A 23405-nucleotide genomic window follows, 5' to 3' on the forward strand; every position below is an offset into this window, starting at 1 on the left:
ACAGACATTAAATAATTTGCTCAAGGTCAAACAGTAAGTAGCAGAGACAAGATTCACAGCCACTCACTGTCTGGATGTTCACAACCCCTAGGCCTCTCTTTGGAGAAATTAGGTGACTTGACCAATGAACTAACCAGGACACTGGTCCTTTAATTACTACTTCTTCACTCTATAGTCTCTGCTATACTACTTGCCTGCTTGGAGAGTGCCAGAAAGGGAATACCAAGGATTTATAATCCATAGGAAAGAAAGAGTAAACATTCTTTACATAACCACTGAAAGTACTAAACATATCGCGCTGTTTATTTTACAAAGATGAGATGTGAAACCTCATTAATTTTTAAGTAGCACAGATTTAGTAGCACAAATTTTTACCAAACAGAAATCACTGTCTGCCTCTTATGTAAAAACCCATCAGTTATTCCTCACTACTTTTCAAAAAAACTTCAAATTCTTCAGCCAGGCAAACTTCATGAACTGGCTCCTGCCTACATCATCCCTCTAGCCCCATTGTTCATGTTGCATCCTCACTCCAGGCTCCAAACATACGGAACTAAAATCCTGCTTCCCGTGTCCCTGGGCATTTGTATAAGCTGAACCTTCTGCCCAGAAAGCTCTTCTCTTGGTTTAGGCCTGTTTTCCTAGCTGCCCTGGCCCCACATGGTTGTATTATCTAAGTTTTTTTCTTTCTTATGTTTTGATGCTTTGATTTTTTAGGACTTGCTTACCCTGGAAGACTGCCCCCTTATATAAGAATTAGCTAATTCCTAGAGAGCAAGCAACTAGTCTAGGAACATGCCTTTTGCATGTGAAAGAGCCAACACCCCCAACTGCTTTCTTGATCAGCCTTCATCTACCTGCTCTAATCACTCCAGGACCAGGTACAGATAACAAGAGAGAGCCCTTCTGCCCCAGAGTCCATTGAAATCACTCAACTAGCCAATCCTAAACTTGTTTATCCTGCCTTGCTCCACCATAGGAAAGGCTCTTGCCTACATCCGCACTCCTTCCCACCTTCTGACCAGCCCTGGTTCTTTCCCACGTGGCCTTCTTTGATATGGCATGCCCCCTTCTTTGGGATCTCTAAGTAGAACAAAGTATCTTACAATGGCAATCATCTCACATTTGGCTGGCCTCATTATACCTAAATAATATTAAAACCCGCATTGTAGAACTTGGTGAGTTGATTGTTCCTCCCTTTTTACTACTGCTCCATGGACATGTTGCTATGACGGCCCTTTCCATACGCCATACTGCAATCCTTTAGTGAAGTATCTCTCTACTGGCAGCCTATGAGCTTCCTGAGAAACTTCCATCTTCATATTATCAGCATTTGGCATGCTGCATGTCACAATGTAGGTTCTCAATAAATGCTTGATAAGTGAAGCAGTTTATTAATTAGCCCTAGAAGCTACTGCTTATCAAGTCACTTAGATTCAAATCTTATCACTTTTCAATTAGCCTTTCCACTTATGACATATATAAATCCAGGCAACAAAATTTTATATATGGAAAATTAAAACGCAAATCATTGGCACATATGACCAGTTAATGTAAGCATGAAACAATGCCAACCACAGCAGCAAATGTCCAAGATGAAGGAAAAAAAAAAGTTTTACAACTGTGAAATATTATTATTAGGTACAAAAATGTGTGTGAAAGAAGTTCTGAGCAAAAGTGCAGAATGGAGCTTTATTGCCTCAATTTTATACCATTCGTCCCAACCCCATGAATCTGAGGGTTCATAAATTCTACTTGATGATAACTTACAACAGGAAGAAACGATCTCCATATATTTAAGCACTGATGTATAACAATGCATAAATTGTAAATGATCTCACAGTGTGTAATTCCAGCTACTGTGTTTCTAAAGAGGAAGGGAAATCACATGTACCCGATGGTCTACTCTGTGCCAGGGCCTGTGCCAGGTATAAAATGAGTTACTAAACCTCATGATAGTCTTGCAAGTTAGGCACTGTGGTAGCCCTGTCCTTTCAGAGACAGCATGTTGAAGGAAATCCCAACCTTCAACCTGACTTGAAAAGGGAAATAAGTTCACATGCTGAATTAGCTCTGTTTGGAAGGAAGGTTCTGAAAATGGAGAGTCGAACAATGGGTGTCTCTACAGAGAGACAAGATAAAAAGCATTCCAGAACATACAGGGATGTGTGGAAACAGCCGGTATCTGGGCTGAGATGGTGCAACAAGGAAGTGGTCACCACCGCACATGGGAACACGTGGGCAGGGGGCTCTTGCAGGGGCCAAGGGAAAGGACTTGAGGGGAAGGAGGCAGGACCATGCACAGCTGGCTTTCTCCTTCAGGACCTTCAGCCCAACTAGCAACCCCTCAATACCAGAGCCGTGTCCGATACAGACTTTGGGCTCTGTCAGTATTTGCTGCACGAACATTTTTTTTTCCAAACAATTTCGGTGGTTATTTAAGTACCAATTTCCATGCAAAATTATCTGGCTGTGCCACTGACTTACCCACTGCTTGCATTTCACAAAAGCAGGCCAAAGAAACCTATTGTCGCGGCTCCCACCTGTCACCTGAGGAGGTGCAGCTGTTTTATTATTTGAGAAACAACAGGAGAGGTAGTTACTCCTGAAGTATCCGATAGGACATAGAAGGCAAAACAAACAGGACATGTGTAGGTATCCATCAGCTTGTTTTCATTTTTTATTAATGTTTGTTTTTCTCTACCAGCATTAGGAAAGCCAGTGGTTTCCTAGTTACACTTGTTTCCAGAACCGGTGCCTCCATGGCCAACCTCAGGGAGGAAGAAGAGATCTGGGTTCCCCACCTCTATGTCAACCAGGACAGCTCCAATTTTAATTCCTACAGTGAGCCTCCAGGTAGGATATTATTTTAACAACGATAACAAAAGACATAGCTGCAATTTTAAAAATTTCATCCTATGTGACCGTCCGCATGTTGACACTGCCACTGGGTAACTGGATCTTAGGCGAGGTGTTTTTGCCTATCCTCAGTTTCCCTGCTTGTAAAGTGACATAACAATAGTACAGAACTGAAGGTTGTTAGAGGACTAAGTAGACGGAAAATGCTACGTGGGTGACAGGTGCTGTCGTCATGACTTCATTCAATCCTTGAAGTGGCCCCTCTGAGGAGGGCAGTACTACTGTCCCTTGCGTGGATGAGACAAGTGGGGCTTACAGAGATTTCATGTCTTGCTCAAAGTCATGGCCCATAAAAGGCAGAGCTGGGATTCAAACACGAATCTAGGCGATAGCAGAGCTTATACCCTTAACTTTACGCAGAGGTGAAGTGTAGGTGAAGTCCACAGACAAAAAGGAATTGGAAAATCACCAATTTAGCTCTCAGCGAGGACGTGGGGGTCAAGTTGACTTGTGTGTGTGTGTGTGTGTGTGTGTGTGTGTGTGTGTGATGCTGACTTTCTAAAAGTTTGACATTCCAAAGCTGCTTAAAGAAAATCAGCTATTTTAAGTGGCATATGCATCACATCCAAACAAGGGAAGAAGACACAGAACGATATAAATTAGTGTGGGAAGAGAAGCAGAAAGATGCATCTAGATCAATCATGCCTGTTACATTAGCAGCAATATTGCGAGGACCCTCAAGAATGCACTTATAAATTCATTTTGAAAACTCCGTAACTGGTTTCCCCTCTTGCAGCTGCTACCCCTTATGATGTGTGCTGCATTTAAAGAATTTTTTAAAACCCTGCCTCCTATGTAGGCACAGCGTCACCCTTGAATTCCCAGGTTAGCTCAGCTCTCAGATTCCTACCTCGGGTCCTGCACGGAAAGTCTTTTATCCTTTACATTTGGAGGGAAAAAAAATGTGTTTCCTTTTATGGGGTCACAGTGTTGGCCCCTATTTATCTCTTCCCCATTTTACTTTGAGATATTATAACTAATAAAACAAAGATCATCTTGTAATGTAAAAAGCTCCCTGTACTGAAGTTTCCTGGTCTTCCTTCATAGCCGTTGGCCTACCCTCAGCTACTCCACACTTCATAGATCGGTGGGGTCTCTGAAACCCCAACAAAATTTGACCATGTCCACCCTCACTGAGCTGTGTGGTGGCAGCAAGATTTTTCCAGAGGAAAGTGGAAGAGCTGAGTTCAAGTCCTGCCTCTACCAAGTGGCTCTGTCCTTGAGCAAGTTGCTTTAGCTCTCTCGGTCCCGATTTTAACAAAATTCAAGCGGCAATGATGATAATCGTTCATCCATCCACCCAGTCACATTTACTAAGTACCTACTGTTTCTCAGTCTGTGGGGAAATGAAAGTGAACCGTACACAATCTCTAAATCCAACTGCTCACAATCTCCATCAGGAGACAGACATCTGAACAAATCAGAAGTGAAGAAAAAAAGGAGGGACCCTGACAAGAGGTGTTTCTGCTTGAAAGAGCAGCTGTGGAGGGGGGAGGCAGTGACCATGAATAAGAGATTCCCAGCCTTAGCTGGAAACCACACATTTTTCTTGTTCACGAGGTTATTGGGAGGTTTAAATGACATAAGGAATTTGAATCTTTGCAAAATTCTAAAGAGTCGGGGCGCCTGGGGGCCTCAGTTGGTTAAGCATCTGCCTTTGGCTCAGGTTATGATACCAGGAGGGCCCCACGCTGGGGCTCCTTAGGGGGGAATCTGCTTCTCCCTCTTCCTCTGCTCCTGCTCAGGTGCTCTCTCTCTCTCTCTCTCTCTCTCTGTCAAATAAATAAAATCCTTTAAAACAAAACAAAACAAAACAAAACCATCACAACCTCTAAAGGACAACTTCCATGTGTGGCAGCCCTGCCCATACCTCCTGCCTTTGCCACCTCGGTGCCCTGGGGACCTGAAGCTCCAGCACCTGCAGGCCTCTGCCTGAGGGGCTGTCCCTGCCTCCAGAGCCTGCCTGCTTTGCCACCTGCACAGCAGGCGACATGTGCCAGGGAATCCGCGCCCCCCGCTCTGCACCCAGTGCAGCCCTCACCCGACAGCGCAGCACTGGTCCCTGGGCCCCCAGCTGGAATAACCCCTGCCCGAGCTCTGCAGCAGCAGAATGTCCCCCGTGGGACTGAGCCCCACTTGGCTACAGGGGTAACTTGTTGGATGATGTGCCACTTATTGGCTGCCTTCCCCTCCTGTGCCACTTCCCTGCTCCCCCGATGGGGTCTCCTTCACCTGCCAAAGCAGCAACACTTGCACGTGGATCCTTATCCCAGGGAACGCTTCCGACGAGAACCCAAACTAAGACAAGACGTAAGCCGTCGTTTATTATTACGCTTTGTCGTTTTGAAATGTGGCCAGAATCATACACACTATTTTGCATGGAAAAAAAGCATGGCTTTGTATTTATAAAATCCTCTTCTGCATAGTTAGGATTTGATCCACTTTAGCCATTATAACATAATACCTGCCTAAGAATTTCTCACATCCATCCGACCCACGCTGCTCCGGCTGAAGCTTTTTCTCCCTCACCCGGATTTCCACAACTTGATCCCGGCTGCTCTCTCTGGCTCAAGTCTTTCCCCCGACAAATCCATCCTTCTCACCGTCTCCCGAGACAGCCACTAGAAAGTAATTCTGACCAGACCCCTCTCAGCCCAAACAGCACTATTGTGCAAATTTTAAAAGGCTTCTGTGACTTACAACACCCTACTTCTAGCTAATGGAAAATTGCTGCACTCCTCTGGTTCCTGTAGAGCAAGGTGCTCGATGGTCATTTTCAAGCAAATTGACAAAATAATACACAAATCTGCAGTGTCTATGCTGTGTGCTGCCCACTTAAATGTGTGTCCTTTTGCACTGCACAACCTCTATGACTGTACAGAACCACCCTGGTTCTGAAGACTCCCTGCCTCACCCACAAACTCCTCATCTGTACCTAGTGCACAGCATGGGGCACCGTGTTGCCATGCTTTTGTTTACGCTGTCCTCTCTACCTGGGGACACTGACCTTCTCCTAGTCTGTTTCTAGTGATTCTTTAAAACCAACTGAGCATTTCGCTTTGCCAGAAATCATAGCTGAACAACTCTCAAATAGTCACCCGTGCCTTGTCTGTGTCCTCTCTAATTCTTCATTTATTTTTTTTTAAAGATTTTATTTATTTATTCATGAGAGACACAGAAAGAGAGGCAGAGACACAGGCAGAGGGAAGAGAAGCAGGCTCCATGCAGGGAGCCCGATGCGGGACTCGATCTGGAGAATCCGGGGTAAGGCCCTGCAGCCAAAGGCAGATGCTCAACCGCTGAGCCACCCAGGCGTCCCTCTAATTCTTCATTTATAACTCAATTTTTACACTTCACACACTGGGTTATAGTTAGCTGCTCACAGGTTTGCCTGCTGCAGTGAAGGCTGTGCCTTTCCCCTCTTCGCACCTGCAGCATCCAGTGGAAGAGTGGCCCAGAGTCAGATCAGAGAGAAAACGGTGGAGTGTGGAATGTGGACATTATGAGGGGAAAACAAACCAAATGCACTCAGACAGACCTGGCCAACTCTTGATCACCCGTTTTCTAGCCATGTCACCCCGGCAAGTGATCTCACATCTCTATAGCTCAGCTTCCTTGCTGGTAAAAGGGGGGGTGACACCATTACAGGTTAAATAAGCCAACGCGTAGAATTTTTTTTCAATGTGTAGAACTAACATTATGCCTGGTGGTGGGTACACAATACATCTTTATTATTTTTATTGTAAGTTCAATAAACTTGAGAATGGATGTCCCTCCCTTTATACCAGCCAGGCAGTCCGCTATGAAAAACATACTTCCTGTTTGATCCAACTGTATCATCAGAACGGTGGTGAACACTTTGCATATGTCAGTAGATTTTCTCTACACAACCACTCTCTCTCTGCTAGAAATGTTTTATTATTGGCTTCCTACAAATGAGGAGACCGGGAAGAGTGATCTGTGGCTTGCTTTTGGTCACAGGTAAGTGAGGAGTCAGAGGCTGGACCAAATCTGGCCCATGTGGTTCCAAGCTGGTGCTTCTAACTGAGCTAAAGAGGAGGAACCTGGCAGCCCCACTGCAGGCTGGGAGAGTGGGGGATGCGGGTGGACAGGGCGCAGGGCGAGCCGTGGAAAGGGAACGCGACGTAGAGCAGCTTGTTCAAAGGCTCCGCTCACTGACCATAAATACCGTAAATTCAAGGAATGTTTTTTTTCAGCTAGGTTGAAGTGCTCCTGTGCAGAAGGGCAGGAGATGAGATGAAAAGGGAACAGTGGACACATGGTAAAGGAAGGATCCTGGGTGCTACGCAAGGATTTCTTTATCTTGAAAACTCTCTAAAAGCAAAGAGACATTGAAAGGACGGATCACAGCAGGAGCTGACAAGGATGTGGAACCAACAGCGCTCTCATTCACCGTCAGGGAGAATACGAAGTGGTACAACCACTATGGAAAACGGTTCGGCAGTTTCTCCTAATGTGAACCCTACAACCGTCGCAGGACCCAACCATTGTTCTCCCAGGTATTCACGTGAGAAAAATGAAACCATGTATGTACAAAAAGACAAGAATGGTCTTAGTATCTTCATTTCTGAGAGCCCCCAATCGGAAACAAACCAAATGTTCCTTAATAGGAGAATGGATAAAAACAATTGTGCTGTTTTCCCACCATAAAATAGCAATAAAACGGACTAGGCTACGAAGGCATGCAAAACGTGGATAAACCTTAAACTATTTTGCTGAGTGACAGAGATCAGACTAAAAGGCACGCACTGTGTGTTTTCCTTTATATTAAGTTTTAGAATCGGCCAAGTTAATCCATAGTGATAAAAATCAGAACAATGTTTGCCTGTTTGCTTCTGGGGCGGGATTAGCATGACTTGAAAAGAAGCATGAGGGTAGTCTCTGAAATGATGGAAATGATCTAGATCTTCACGGTGGCGGTGGTTAATGGGTGCAAAGTGCGATCAAAACTCATCAACTGTATACTCAGATTTTGTGTATTTTATTGCATGTGAAATATATCTTGAGAAAATAAAAGTAGCAAAAAAAAAAAAAAAAAAACAGATCACAAAACCCAAAACCAGGGACTGCCTTTGGCTATATTACTTACAGGTTAGGTGTAAACTATACTCTTATAAATCATACCAGTTTAGAGTTCAGTAGAAGAACTTGGCTATGGAGCTCTTACAAAGCTTCTCTTCATTCGTTCTTTAACAAACGGTATTTGTTTTTAAAAAAATATTTACTGGGACGCCTGGGTGGCTCAGTGGTTGAGCATCTGCCTTTGACTCAGGTCCTGGGATCGAGTCCCATGTCGGGCTCCCTGCAGGGAGCCTGCTTCTCCCTCTGCCTGTGTCTCTGCCTCTCTCTCTCTGTCTCTCATGAAGAAATAAAATCTTTTAAAAAAGAATAAAAATTAAAAAAAAATATTTACTTAGCTCAGGGCTACCACTCAGGATCTGGGCGACTGGACAAATGACTCTCAGTGCCTCAGTTAACTCGTCTGTGAAATGAGGAGAGTACCTACCTCACCGGGTTGTTGTGGGGACTAAAGGAGAAAGTATATGTGAAACTTAGTGCTTGCACATGGTTAAATAAATGTTGGTGATTAATATTATTACACTCAGTTATATACCAGGCTTATAGTATATAAACAGGAATATGATATAGTTCCAATTCTAGAAAATTTATGATGTAGAAGAAGGGATGAACAGTAAACACATAAATAAATATGCTTGATCACAGAATTCGAAAAGTGCTTTGAGTACATAAATGACTGACCGTCTTGAAATGGAAAATCCATTCAAAATGAAAATAATCAGCCACCTACACCAAACTGAGGTCAGATTGTCCTTTACTGTCCTTTATTGTTTTTCAGTATTATTATTGTAATGATGCCTCCTGTTGTTGGCATCTGAAATTTGGAGCTCCCAGGGCTCAGGCCTGTGACCTTTATTCTTTTGTGTCCTGGTTCATTCCTAGGTGACCTCATCCTTTGATGAGCTGTGATGCTGAGCTCATGCCCCTGAGCCCAGCATCATGCCTGAACTCCCATGTACATGGGACTACATCTAAATCCAAATTCTCCATTCTTGGCCACCCCAAACTGCTTTTCCCACAGTGCTCCCCATCTTGGAAAGAGCAGCTCCATTCTCCCAGCTGCCTTCCCTGGCCTGCTTCCTTTCCTTTACTCGTATTTCACACCCACTAGTAAGCAAATCCTGAAACCAGTTATTCCTAAAAGCACGACGACGTCCTTCTACCTTGACTACTACAATAGCTTCCTAAGGGATCACACTACTTCCACTCTCGCTCCCCCAGAACTATTCTCAGGTCAGTAGCCAGGTGACCTTTCCAAAGCATTAAGGATCCATGGTGTTCCTCTGCTTTAAACCCTCCAGCGGGTTTCCTTCACTCTGTCCATTTAATAGCCTCTGAGGCCAGAGACGATCTGCCCCTGGACTATCTCTCTGCCCTCCTCCCCTGCCCCTCTCTCTTCTTGCTTCCCTTCTCCAGCCACACCAACCTCCTTGTGGTCTCTTCAATATACCCAACAAGCTCTTACCTCATGGCCTTTGTACATGCTGTTCCTTCTACCCTCCAGATAGCCTCATGGATCCTTCCTGACTTTATTCCAATCTCTGCTCAAACACAAGCATCCTAACTAAAACAGCACATACACTCCCACCCAGGCTCTAACCGCTTTTTTCCCTAGTGCCTGACGTTCTATCTTATTGGTTTATTACCCTAGCTTGGCTAAAAGCCTTATGGGGCAGAGCCCTTGCATGTTTTGGTCACAACCCCAGGGCCTAGAAGGGTACCTGACACATAGTGGATCCTCAGTTGATGTTTGATGGATGAATGGATACCTATTAACTTATGCAGAGTTTCACAGTTTACAAAGCAGTCACATGCACAGCACCTTAACAAGCCTTCTACCCATGTGTGGGGTAGGCTCTGTGCTATGCGTCTCACGTCTGCTTACCGTTTTTAAAGTCCCTCATTCAAGGTCACGCAGCTCTTGGTCACATAGGTCAAAGCCCGGTCTTTCGCCTTCGAACCCAGTTTATTAATCATAATCATAAAATATTAGTAATGATAGGGAACAGTCTGTTAGTACTCCTCTTGACACTTGTAGTATCTCGTTTAACACATCTTTGAGGTACGTACTCTTATGATAGCCGTTTTACAGATGAAGAAACCAAGTTACTAACCCAACCAAGGTCCCAGAGCTGGTAGTGGTAAAGTCAGAATCTGGATCCTGGACACTTGACTCCAAGGACTAATTCTCAACCCACTTAGCCCACTAAGCACAGCCTGTGAAGTGAAAAGAAGTAAACTGTGGGGGGAAAAAAAAACGAATGGACAAGTATTACATTTGTTCTAGGACTTTCTACCATTCTTAGGCTTTCTGCTTTTGTAGCATTTAGCAAAACTTTTCTTTCTTTAAGACCATAAGGTGTAAAGCAGTTGTATCTCAAATGCAGTTTACATGATGTCGTTTTCTGCTTTTCATCCATCTTTGAAATGTTCGAAACACTTGTTCACTTGTTTCTGTATGGAGAGGTCACTTAGGAACCAAGGGCAGGGCTCAGAGGTTCCCAACAGTTTGTCCTTCTGCCTCCTTCAGTAGCTCCGTGGTGCCTTTGTGGCCAAGTGCACAGGCTGGTGTTCCCTCTGAGCTTCAGATTTCGCCTCCTCCTCCTCGCCCCATGACATGCCTTGTTTCATAAGTTCTCGCCTTCAGTTTATTACATAACCTACATTGTGGAACACTCAATTTCTTTTCTCTTCCTTTCCTTTCTTTTTTTCAAAAGTAGGAATCTATTTGATTGGATGTGATGGCACCGGAGGCAGAAATGTGGCAAAATTTTAAGTGGTGAGAAATCTATCTCAGCTACCTGGATTTTGAGAAACAAATTGTGATTCCCCGATTCACTTTGTATTGAACTGGACACGTTAGATGAACTAAAATAGCTTTATTGGCTTGTTTTCTTGTCTCCAGGTCAAGCAAGTGTCTGCAAGGGCTGCCTATTTTCTTCCCTTTCCGGATACTCAAAGTATTAGCTTAAAAGTGTGCATGAAGTTACACACAGGCGGGTACCTTTAGAATATCAAACCCCTTAGATCTTAAATAAGCAAGCACTCAGAGGCTGAAAACGAATCAAGTATTTTAATTGTGTCCTGGTTAGTTCTTTATAACATAAAGGTTCATAGCATTTATCTGGGAAGAGACTGAGTTCCCTCAGGGCAGTGCATAATTTATTTATCCAGGTATCCCCAACATCTGGAACATAGTAGGTGCTTAACATGGGTAGGCACTTGATAAATATATGTTGAAGCTCGGTACTGTCTTTTATTGCCTACTTACAGATGTGTCTAGCATACTTTCTGTGCACACACACACAAACATACACACCCTAGGTTGTGTGTATGTAGCCAAGGGGAGAGGATCCGTGTCTTATTCATCTCTGCATTCCCTGATATAGAACCACCAGATAGCAGGTGATAATGAAATGATCACTGAACTGAACAGCCCAAGGATTTTAACTTCTATTATTTGTTTCATCTGCCCTTCCCCCACCCCCACCTTATCCTTTTGGCTCTCAGGCCAGACGGCCTAAAACCATCGCATCCATCTAATCAAGTACTTGAAAGCTAGAGACCTTGAAATTATTTAAATCAAGTCCAGAATTACATTTTTAAATTTACTCCGGCTATCCCATAAGTAGATTTAGCAACTAACTGCCATCCCATGAGGAAAAAAAAAAAAAAAGCCTAAGCCTAATGAATGTGGTCAGACATACCGTGTAACAGATGTCCAACGTGCTGCCATGAGCTTAAATCATAAATATGATGGCTCTGTTTGGCATAGCAAAATATATTAGAAGTGTTTTATCGGTCACTGGGCAACTTGCTAGATGGAAGGGGAATGGTCCTGAAAAATGCAGGAGCTCCGTCTAGTAGCATCTCAGAAGGAGCCCTGGAGAAACACAGATAATCTGTTTGCGATGATTCATCAAGTTGGTCCTTTGTTTCCCTAATTTGAGTGTCAAGTGCAACCATACTATAAAGAATTGCCAAGACCCGATAAGATTCTCTTCTGGCTGCTGCTTTTCCTGCCCTAACAACTGGTACTATTCATGCCTAAAGCACAAATTGAATAAATAGCTTCAAGGCTGGCAATGTTGGACCCTGTTTTGAATTTTTTTTTTTTTGGTTTTTCCTTAAAAGGCTAAATCCTATGTGTGTCTTGCCTTCCCCCAAACACATTGCACTGACAGCCACTGTTGTACCAGTAATTTTTAACTTTTTAAATACTAAGTATGGAAGGATGCCTCATAAGTTAAAAATAGTTTCCTGTTGTATCATCAGTGGAGCAATGGATTACTGAAGATTACAAAATGATCGTAATGCCTTTTTTGGCCTTGAGAAAGCTCTTATTGTGCCTATGGTTCAGTTGGCCTGCTCGTCATTTCCAGGTTAATGTAATCTTTAACATTACGCTGCTACAGGTGAGGTGTTGAGGAATACTTGAAGACAACTATCCTCGCAGAGCAGTTTCACAAGAAATAGGTCTCTAACTAAATTAGACGTTTAACAAAGGCCATTAGTGATTCAACGCAGTGGGGGGGGGGGGGAGATGTCCTTACAACAAGCTAGTGATGTGGACTTCCCAACACCAAACACTGATTTTTAAGAGATTGTAATCAATGTTCCAAATGTGAAATTATGTGCTGTCGGTGCAGTACAGACCAATGGGAGAAGACCACCAAAGTCCCCAGGAGTCTTCCCGAATAAGCAGTAAGCAGTTTTCTCTCCAGCAGCCAGAAATCTTGTCTTACAATTCCGAAGAATCTACAGGTCCGGTGAATCATGTGGCTATGACGTGCTGAATGTTTCTAACACTTGAAAATCACTTAGAAGAATGCCAGAAACCTCAGAGTCCCGGCAGAAACGTAAATCGTGGTGTTCGCAACAAGCCGGTGAATGAAATCGTGTGGACGGAAATCTGGATTATCAGGGTTGCACGCGAATAAGCGGATCTAAAAAAGTGAAAAAAATAAAAAAAAAATAGAAAAAAAGAAAAAGAGGAGGATTCCAGAAAGCCTACACTCTGGACAACCGAAACCGTAATGTGTTTTGGAAACATCATCTCCCGACAGATCTCCCCGGGCTGTGAATACAAATGCAAAACCGGCGCCTGGGGAGGGTCACCGACGACCCGGGCCCGGGGGGGGGGGGGGGGGTGGACTCGCTGTTTTTATCAGAATCACAAAAAGAGGATGGAGTTTGCAAACCCCCCCCAGGGCTCTCCTTCCTTTCCACTTGATGACTTCCCAGACGATAAATAAGCCCTCGGGCCGATAGGTGGGTGCAGAGGCACGGTTCACTCTCCCAGAAATCCCACCAGGCTGAGAAGATGCTTCTTTGGGGGCGAGGAGGGGGGCGGGGTGGGGGGAGCTGCAGAGGTCTCTAGGACCCAGCAGGCGGCGGCAGGCGGCAGTTGTGTAGACCGCGGAGACACTACGAGGGTCCGGTTCAGTTTTAATTCGGTCTCTGGTCTCGGCGAGCGCCGCCTGCGCGGGTCCCGCCGCTGCGCCCCCGCCTCCGCGCGCCGCGCGCCATGGACGCCCTCCAGGAAAAAGTGGCTCTGGACGCGCGCGCCTGAGGATCCCCCACGCAGGAGGTGCCCACCATGAAGACCCTGATGGTGAGAGGCATTTGTTGCAACTCCTCCGGGCAGACGCGGGGACCCGGGACGCGCGGCCCCGGGAGGCGGCGGCGGGGGGGGGGCGCGCACCGGAGAGCCCCGGGGGCGCCTGGCCCCGCGCAGCCGGCGCGCCTGGTTGCAAAGGGACAACTTTCCACCTGCTCCGTGTTCCCCCCCCCCCCTCGCCCCGGTGCGGGGTCCTCGGGCGCCGCCTGGCTCGGAACTCGGGCTGCCGGTGCTCCTGGGTGTCGGGGAGGTCTGGGGAGCCCGCGGGAGCCCGCGGGAGCTGGGGATGCAGCGGGGAGCGGGGCAGGTACCCCCAAAGCGAGCAACAGCCTGGCTACAACTAAGAGGGGCGGGGACGCAGGGGGTGGGGGTGGGGGGACACCTTGGCAGACTTTCTGGGCTTTCTCGGGTCGCAAACTTGCACCGAGCGCTGCCAGGGCAGGGCGCGGGGGCCGGGGGTTCCAGCCGCCGAGCCCGCGGGGCGCGCCCCAGAGCCTGCGCTCGGCCGCGGGGTGGGCGCTCGGGGGCGGCCCCTGGCGTCCGCGCGGGACCCTCCCTCCGGGCCGCGGCCGGGTCGCGCGTGTCCCCGCCGGCGGGCTCGCTCTCAGCGGCTCCCCTGTGCTCTCGCCCGCCCGCAGCGCCACGGTCTGGCTGTGTGCTTGGCGCTCACCACCATGTGCACCAGCTTGTTGCTCGTGTACAGCAGCCTCGGCGGCCAGAGGGAGCGGCCCCCGCAGCGGCGCGCAGCAGCAGCAGCAGCAGCAGCAGCAGCAGGCGGCGGCCGGCAGCGCGCCCCCGGCGGCCGAGAGCAGCCCCCCCTCCCGGGCCCGGGCCCCCGCCGCGCCGCGACCGCTGGACGGATACCTCGGCGTGAGGGACCGCAAGGTGACAGCTCGCTCGCCGGCGCGCACGCCACCCCGCCCGGGGATCCCGCGCACCTGAGCCCGCCCCTTTCCCGGGGCCGGGAGGCGCCGTGAGTAGGTGCCCCCTGCGGAGGCTGGACCGCGCGGGTGCGCACCCTCCGGGGGGCGGGCGGTGGGGCCTGCTGGCTGGGAATTCCCGTTGGGAGGCGGAGGTATAAAGTTTTTCGGGGCATCGGGGGTGAGATGCATGCACCCAGCGCCCCCACTTGCTAACTGGAACCTGCAGGGAGAGCCCGCGGGTCCGCACAGTTGCAGCGGCGCGGGGCGCAGGGCGGCGGGGAGGCGGGTGCAGGCTCCTTGCAGCGCGGGGCTGGGCCGCCGAGGCGCGCGCGGGCGGGGAGGGCGCGGGGAGGGCGCAGCCGGGCCCCGCCGAGGGCTGGAGCTGCTGGAAGCTTCCGCTCCCCTCCCGGCCTCGGATGGCCCCGGGCGCCCCCAGCCTCGGGGAGCGGGGCCCTGCAGGCGCGCCCCCCCCCCCCCCCAGGGCTTGCACTGCCTCGAAACTCCCCGCTCACGGCCTGTCTTTCTCTGCCTTCCGGGAAGCCGTTGCATGGCTTGGCTAATAATTAATAAGATGAATTTGCAAAAAAAAAAAAAATCAAGCCTCTTCCCTCCTCCCTCCCCCCCCCCAAATAGCAAATCTCAGGTTTCAGGGTGCAAAGCCTCCGGGAGAATTCTATTCAAGTCTCCTGATTCTGGAAATAATAATAATATAATAATAATTGTAATACAGTTTAAATATATTCCCCAAATTGTAATACAGTTTAAATATATTCCTCATTTAAAAAAAGAAATATATATATGTGTATATATATATATATATATATATTTCCCATTATTTGAAGCTGCTAATATGCTTTTATTACAACCCACTTCCTCTCTGTATCTGCTCTATGAAGGTTAGGGGATTTCTTGAAACTACCTAGCTGTCTTGCCTTTTTTATATGACCGGATGTTATGCTTGTGGACCAAAGTAACATTTAAGCAGGTGGTCCTTCTGCGGGAAAAGATGGGCCTTCCCTTGCATGGAAAAGTCCCAACTTTTTTTTGAAGTGGCGATCAAAAGATTTCCACTCGTGTGTGTCATGCATATGGCAAAAAGGATCTGGGGAAGGTAAAAAAAAAAAAAAAAAAAAAAAAAAAAAACAATTTAAGGGAGGCCTCAGCTGTTCGGGGTCCTTGAATGCATGTGGAAGAAAACCATACCATGAAATGTGGATGGGTGGAAGGAGAGATAGACCAATAGGTATAATGTACAAGAAATGCTAGGTATAAAACAGGGCAGAAATGAGAAGGATCACTGCCCTGGAAGGTTTAAGGAAATTCTGTCTCTGAAAAGGTAGACTTTGCCCTGGGGACAACTTGGGGAAAGCAGAAAAGAGGAAGGGATTTCATTAGGAAGTGATTCAGGGAGTGGGGAGGGGGCTGGTTAAAATCAAAAGTAGAGAGGATCATCAGCTTTACAGTAAAAGCTTCACTTTTCTCCTTAAGATGTCGATCGATGACCTTCTTTGTATCTCTCTGTGCGAGCAACCTATATGGGCTGGAGTTCCAGAAAAGTTTAGACCATCTGCTTCCGACTGTGATGTTTATGTGTAACTGGTATATGATGACTATATTGGACTTGGTGGATTTTCATGGCTGTTGTTTAGTGGAAATGGCTAAATAGCACTTGTGAGGCTTGATTAATGGAGCATCAAAAGGGAAATTTGCTGAAAGTTTTGATCTGCCTTTGGGAAGGTATTCTAATATTTTCCTTCCTGTGTTCTCCTGCTGGACAGACAGCAGCTAAGAATATCGACAGCATAAGGCACAATACGATGCCCTCATGTTTGTTTTCAGAACAGTGTTTATTCACACAAATATATTGGATTCCATTGTCAATGTATCAGAGCGTTATTTCATTAAAATGAAAAACAGCCTTTTTTGAAAGGAATGTCAAAACTCTGTATGAGAATCAAGATAATCTATAGTAAAGGGTTTTGTAAACTGTGAAGTGTTAATATGGATGATAAATATGTGTGAAAGCCCTTGGAATTCTTAGCAGGGATTTATAAATGTGACCAGGAAGGTTTTTGCCTCTAATTAATACCAGCGGAATTCTTTCTTAGAAAACCGATGTGTCATCAGATTCCATACTCAAATGATTCAACAGTTTGCCCATCGCAAGCAAAAGAACAAATGCAAATCTCAGAATCTATGCCTTCTCTCTAGACATTATCCCGATTGTCCCACTGAGTTACATGTGAACTTCCACTCAAGATGCCATCACTTCCCTGCTACTATTTAACCGGCTGGAAACTGGGTGAAGTTTTCATTTCTGATGGCTTAGAGGGAGGTGCCTGTAGGGTTTATGTACTCTTCAGAAGTTGCTGTTTACTTAGGTTTACTTGGAATCTTCTTATAGTGTTGCTTAGGCAGAGGTGGCAATTTGTTAGAATATTGCTAGGATTTTTTTTTTTTCTGGATTAACAGGGGAGGGTAAGAAATCAAAGACTTTCTGTTCTGATTATGTTGCTAGATGATACTGCTTTATTTTTCACTCTCATATCAGGCCTCAGAAAAATTACAGGATGTGCTGAATGTGATGACCACCAAGCCATATGCTACTGCTTATTGGAGCAGAATTCCAACAGACTTTTTATTTGCCGTTGATTTACAGAATCTGGAGAGAGTTCCGATACCATTCAGGAAAATGTTCACATCTCCATGGCTGGAGGTGCCAAAGCCTGATAAATATGTAGTGTTTATGTTCAGTTGCATGATGGTATTAACATTATAACTCTAAGATTAAATTCAACAGGTGGTCCTAATCCCCAGCACCTGAATTTCTCAAATTACAGCCTGTCTGCAATGATAGTCTTGTCTCATACGGCTGCAGACTAAATTACTGTTGAGATTAAATCACTATGTGCTTTTGTTGAAAGACATGCTGCAAGTCAAGCCAGTGATGAGCAATGTGTGTTGAAGCTTAAAATATCACTTTCCGTGGTCATATTCTCTACTTCCTCGTTCACAAACGATGTGAGCTGAAATTGTAATTCCAGTGTGACTAAGTGAAGGCTACTTGGAGTTTCTTGTGATAATGAAGACATTTCCTTTTCTGTTAGATGGATTCTTTCTCTTCATTTCCAGCCCTTTTCCCAGCCCTTTTCCCCAGCCCTTTTCCCACAAACGTTTCACCGACTCATTTCAATCTTGCTCATGTCTGCCGCTGCAGCTGCTGTGTCTGTATCCTGCCCTTTCTGTTCTGGTCCCCAGTTTTGGAAGCCACTGATTTCTAACCAGATCAGGAGACACAAGCACAGAAGCCAATTTTCATGGCTCTGGAAACCTTCTGTATTTGGAACTACAGCATCATGGATAGCTAAACTAAAGCATGTGTGTGTGTGTGCACACCCACACGCGCACACACACACACACACACACACACACACGGGCACACACACTAAATCTAGCACCCTTCGGAGAAAAGCTCCAATTCTCCCAGCAGAGCGGAAGGGGGCATGGAGTGTAGTCTTTTTCCAGCCTGGATCTGGTCTGGGTAGATAAAGTCATTTGCCATCTGGTGGACCCTGTGAAATGCAACTACGAGCCGATTCCCATTTGCAGTGGAGAGGAGCCCTTATCACAGAAGGCCCACTTGTCACCTGGGCTGCCCTTTTCTAAGATGGCTTATGAAAGAGCAGTGATCAATGGGATCTGAAGCTGAGCCGCTATCTCCTTGCTTCAGTAGTAGCTCCCAGGAATGGATTTTACACATACTAATAACACGCTTGTCCTTGGTTCTTTCCTTCCTTACGCGCTCAGTTATTCAGACCAAATGGAACTGCTTGGAGGTAACAGCATGTGATGCTATTAATTCGCAGGTGTCCAGCTGGACTGATAGGACAAGTCAATGCAAGAGTCGAAAAACCATTCAAAACCGGAGAAAGGGGCACACGCCGTAAAACTTACTTTGGAAGTGTAGCATAAGTATTCTTCCTTTTAAAAAGCATATAAGCTCTCAGATATAACTTCGCACCATTTATTAGACCCTGTTTTACAATATTTGAGGCATCCAATCAACGATAGATAATTTGGATCTCAAATTCAAAGTGAGCTAATTTTCAGCGCTCAAGTGCTACGAAATGTAATCTGCCAATGGTGATGAGACCCTGTTATCACACATCGTCAACCAAAAGGAATTATAAAATGAACTATTTTTCATGGGTGAGGAGTTGCAATAATGTGGCTGCTTCTAACAGGAGAGGTGTTCGTATAACATTTATTATACTACATAACCTCTCTTAATTCTGAGAGCCGGGAGTATTTCTCCAGCTTCCCGAGGAGTAAATGCCAAGATACCCTCATGCCCAAAATCCAGACCACATCTGGAAAATGAGTCCGAGCTGGCTTCCTCTCCACTTCTGGGCATTCTGGCCTCCTTGCTGATCCTTGGAAACTCTTTGTGCCTCAGGGCCTTTGCACTTGCTGTTCCCTCTCCCTGGAAGGATCTCGCTGAAGATTTTGTACATGGTTAGTTCCTTCTGGTCATTCAGTCCTCACATCACCTGTCATCTGCTTCTGGACCACACTCTCTAAATAACTCTCTCCTTCATCGTCATTCTCTATCATATTAGCCTGTTTCATTTTCCTTATACTAGTTAACAATATCTGAAAGAATCTTAAAGTTTACTTTTCTATTGTTTTCTCCACCCCCCCCCCCCAGGTAGATTCTAAGTGCTGTGATAGCAAAGTATTTGTACATTGACCAGTTTAACTCCAGGCCTTAGAATAATACTTGACACTTAGCACATAGCACAGATGTATTGAAGGAAAGAAGAAAGCAGAGTATATGGGGAGAGGAGGTTGTGGAGAGGGATAAAGCTGCTTCACCTTATGAGAAGTCCTTTGCCTATAAGACCCACCCGTGCAGTCCCAAGGCCCTGGTATGTCTCATCTTTCCTAATTTGGTTTACTACTACTGCACTACTAGTAATAATAATGGAAGGAAGATGAAGAAATGGTTTAAAAGAGGACTCCTTGGGAATGAGATTTAGGAGTTTCCATTTTAACCGGTTTCCCTTACAACTCGTGTGCACATTAAAGTTTGAGAATCATCATTTGAAATGTTTTTAATCATCATATGTGTAGTTCTGTAGCTAATTTGTTTCTGGGTTTTTGAACTACTCATAGCCCTAAGTAAATATTCATTGAAGGCCTAATAGTTGCAAAATTAGGTATTCTGGAGGAAGAACACGGTGCCTACCATCAAAGAATCTTTGATCTAATTGGAGAGAAAAGACAAAGAAGCAAGAGAGGTTAAATAATAAAGCAAGTGCTGAATAATAATATGAAACCAGGAAACAATAAATCAAGGCACTGACACTAAAAGGGAGGCAATTTCTGTGATCTTTCTCTCTATAAAATAAGTTAAATACTATTATTAGTTTAGAAGCTATAAAACTTTCATACTAAAATTGCGTTTTTAGCCCTTTTTTAGTATATATGTGTGCATTTGTCTACATATATATAATATGTGACATGCAACGAATACTTAGTAAACAACTTGAATGGTAAAGCAACTTCAAAGTGGGTAGATTTTAAATTCAAAATATGCAGTCTCTTTATGAGGGTCTTCTGGACTCTTGCAGGGAGCTAACCCTGTTGCCCTGTTCAACTGTTTCTGTCACATGTTAACCATGTTTTCCAAACCAACTCTCATAACTCCTGGTATGATAAATTTGTGTGGGCCACCAGACAGAACGTTTGCCATCAGATCTGTCCTGGAAACATGACATGTACTACAGAGGGGACTTCCCATGACCTATAGGGTCAGGTGGCAGTGCAATCTAATGCCCATCCTGTGAACGCCGAGATAAGGGAAGATCGGAGAGGAGAAAACACTGTGAAAACCCAAAACCCATCACTAATCAACAAATCATTGAAACCTCCTGCACATCTACTATATGCTCTCGGAGCAGCTGTGAAGGATCGTAAGCATCGAAAGACAAGGAATTACTATTTCTTAAATAATATTATTATCCATACCTTGTGAACCTGATTCAAGAGAAGAATCCCTTAGGAGTGAATTTATGATCAAAAGACTGATAAAAACTTGAGGGTGGAGGATATTTATGAAATGCACTCAGATTCTTCTTCACGAGCTCTTTTAGTCCTAAACTCTTAGTCTAGGCTTGGGACAAATAAATATTTTTATTGCATGCTCTATTCAATAAGGTCTCCCAAATAAAAGTCATAGGCATGCATATTCTTTCAGTTTAGACAGCATATCCACAGGGAAGCCTTCCCTGCCTTGTAACCCAGGTTAGATCTGAGCTGTATGTTTTGTCTTCATAGCCAGGATCCCATGATAATACTTATTCCCGCTTATTGTTTTTTTTTTTTTTTTGTCTAAGAGTGTCTGCTTTCCCTGCTCTACAATCAGCTCTCGGAGGCTGGGGCTTTTTTTCTTTTTTTCTTTCTTGTCATTGTATTCTCAGCCTTTAATACAATGTCTGATATAGAATGGGTCTTCAGTGAGTATTTGTGGCATAAATGAGTATGTCTATACAAAGATTTTAATTTCTTGTAAACCGAACCCATCTGAAAATTTTCCGACCATTTGGCACTACGTCATAAATATCAGTTTCTCCTGCCACCATTTGTAGTTCTGCAACTATTGCATTTCTGTGTTCTTGTACTAATCGGATCTCTTAAAACATGCTCAGAATTTTGAGCTGGAAGGAAAACTTGACAATTACCAAAAGGAATTCGGAAGTGCTCGTGTGATTTGCCTCCCATGAGTGGCAAAGCTGGGTCTATAACACTGGTCTCTGACACGAATGTCATTACCATGAGGAAAATTCAGTGCCAATATATTCTAGGCAGTGACTCGACATTATTTGAACAGCATTTATTAAAATGAAGAGCCTAGGCCTACCCGGTTATTGGAAAGAAATAAATATTTAAATATCTTATTATTCTGAAATGAATATAGTTCTGGATGGTTCAAAAGAGCTTCTACCAACCACTGGCTTGGCAGTGGGGACTTTAAAGGCTTCATACAATGCATGGTATGGTACCCATGTGATTGGAACAATTTGCAAATCAGAGTGGGTTTTGCCTTTAGACAGTAAACCAGGCCAACAGGAGCGCCATGTTATTATTTGCGGAAAAGCATCATGAACAGACCACTCATTTCGCTGAATTACCCCTTCCAGAGTGGGAGAGAAAACATCACCAGGAGACTCAGTGAAGCAAGTGTTTGAAGCACTGCCATTCTGCAAGTAACCACTGACTCCTCCTAAGTTCTGAGATGTAATACGTATCCTGAGATAGAATTACTTCAGGCAAATAAGAAACCATTTTACCCCTAGTAGGGAAAAGTAACCTTGAGAGTCGTTGTAGCTCGGTTTGAAAACAGAACTTTTTATTATATTTTCTTTTAGTGGCAAGAAGGTGTCTGTAGTCTTCCTGGGAACCTCACAGAGTCTGAGAACACTCTAGCAGACTGAAAGGCAGAGTTAAACAATTTTTTTAAATTAGAAAGCATATTCTGGAAATTAATTGCACATATGGGATCTCTCCACTGACTGAACTGCATTATTGCATTTTGAATTTAGAGATCTGCTCATGTTCCTTGCATGCCTCCAACGGCCTCCCATTGCCTAGAGGATCGAGTTCAGACTCCATGGGAAGACTCACAAGGCCCAGTAGGGTCGGTCTAACTTAGTTCTCCAACCTCACATCGCCTCTACCCAAGCTCCACACACCCTGGGAATACATCTTGCTGCCTCCTGCTTCCCTGTTTCTCCTCCATCATGGAATGCCTTTTCTCCTTTTATCTGCCAGGTAAAGAACTAATCATTCATTAAGATCCAGCTCAAGCATCCCTTTCGAGAGTTTTCCCACACATAATCTCCGTGCAGAGTAGAGCACGCATTCTCTTACGCCAGCCTTGCATCGGTAATAATCACATATTGACCGAATACCTGTGATGTGTTAGGCTCAGGGGAGGGCATGAGAGGAAGGACCTAGTTCTGACCACAGGAAAATCACACTAGAGGAAATACTACAATTACTATATGTTGCTGAGTGTTAAAATAGTGTCTGGATCTTGTATATGCCTCTAATCCCACAATATTGTGGTTATTTGTCCACATGCTTCTCTCCCTGACTAGAGTGTAGCATTTTGAAGCCAAGGAACATAACTTAATCCATCATGATATCTCCAGAACCTACAACTGTATCCCATATATGTCAAAACTCAATAAATCTCAGTAGAATGTCAGATGAGCAGTGTCCTATTGTAACTAGTTATAGTAGGAAGAGATTTGAACAAGTGTGGCTCACAGACTAATCACAGGAATGGATAGAAGGGATAATAAGTAGGGCCAGAAGGGACTTCACTTATGTGACATCCACATCTTTAATTCCTGGATCCCCTTTAAATGCAGAGCAGAATCTGCTGACCCTTCAGGGTGGTAGACCAGGTGTTGAGACGTAGGAATGCCCGTGTTTGAGGACAGTGTGGTATTTCAGGAGGCAGGAAGACATATCCAAGCTTTTTACTGGTTGTAAGCTCTCTGGCAAGTCATGTAGCTTTTAGGCCTGAGCTAGTGTGTGGAAGACACACTAAGTTCAGTAATTATTTTATTTATCAAATAATGTTGTGGACCTACCTACCATATACTTGACATTGTGTTCAAGACCCAGGAGGCAACAACGTATAGGTGTGACCTCTGACACCAAGAAACTTACATCTATTGGAAGGCAGATGAACAGACATGAAATCACAGTGTGGATTTGGATATCAATATTTACATGCTATGGAGGTTAGGTTTTATTCTAAACATTTTGAG

At 45.1% G+C, this 23405-nt stretch overlaps 1 protein-coding gene across 1 annotated transcript in view; it reads left to right on the forward strand.

Moving 5' to 3' along the window:
* Positions 1 to 13504: 13504 nt before the first annotated feature.
* Positions 13505 to 23405, forward strand: part of ST6GALNAC5 (ST6 N-acetylgalactosaminide alpha-2,6-sialyltransferase 5) — a 159936-nt gene continuing 150035 nt past the window's right edge. The window contains 3 exon segments of the mRNA XM_055340747.1: positions 13505 to 13633; positions 14278 to 14382; positions 14384 to 14524. Of these exon segments, the coding sequence (XP_055196722.1) occupies positions 13619 to 13633; positions 14278 to 14382; positions 14384 to 14524 (261 nt within the window). The 5' untranslated portion in view covers positions 13505 to 13618.

The sequence above is a fragment of the Nyctereutes procyonoides genome, unplaced genomic scaffold (genome assembly GCF_905146905.1).
Source record: "Nyctereutes procyonoides isolate TBG_1078 unplaced genomic scaffold, NYPRO_anot_genome, whole genome shotgun sequence".
Classification (NCBI taxonomy): Eukaryota; Metazoa; Chordata; class Mammalia; order Carnivora; family Canidae; genus Nyctereutes; species Nyctereutes procyonoides.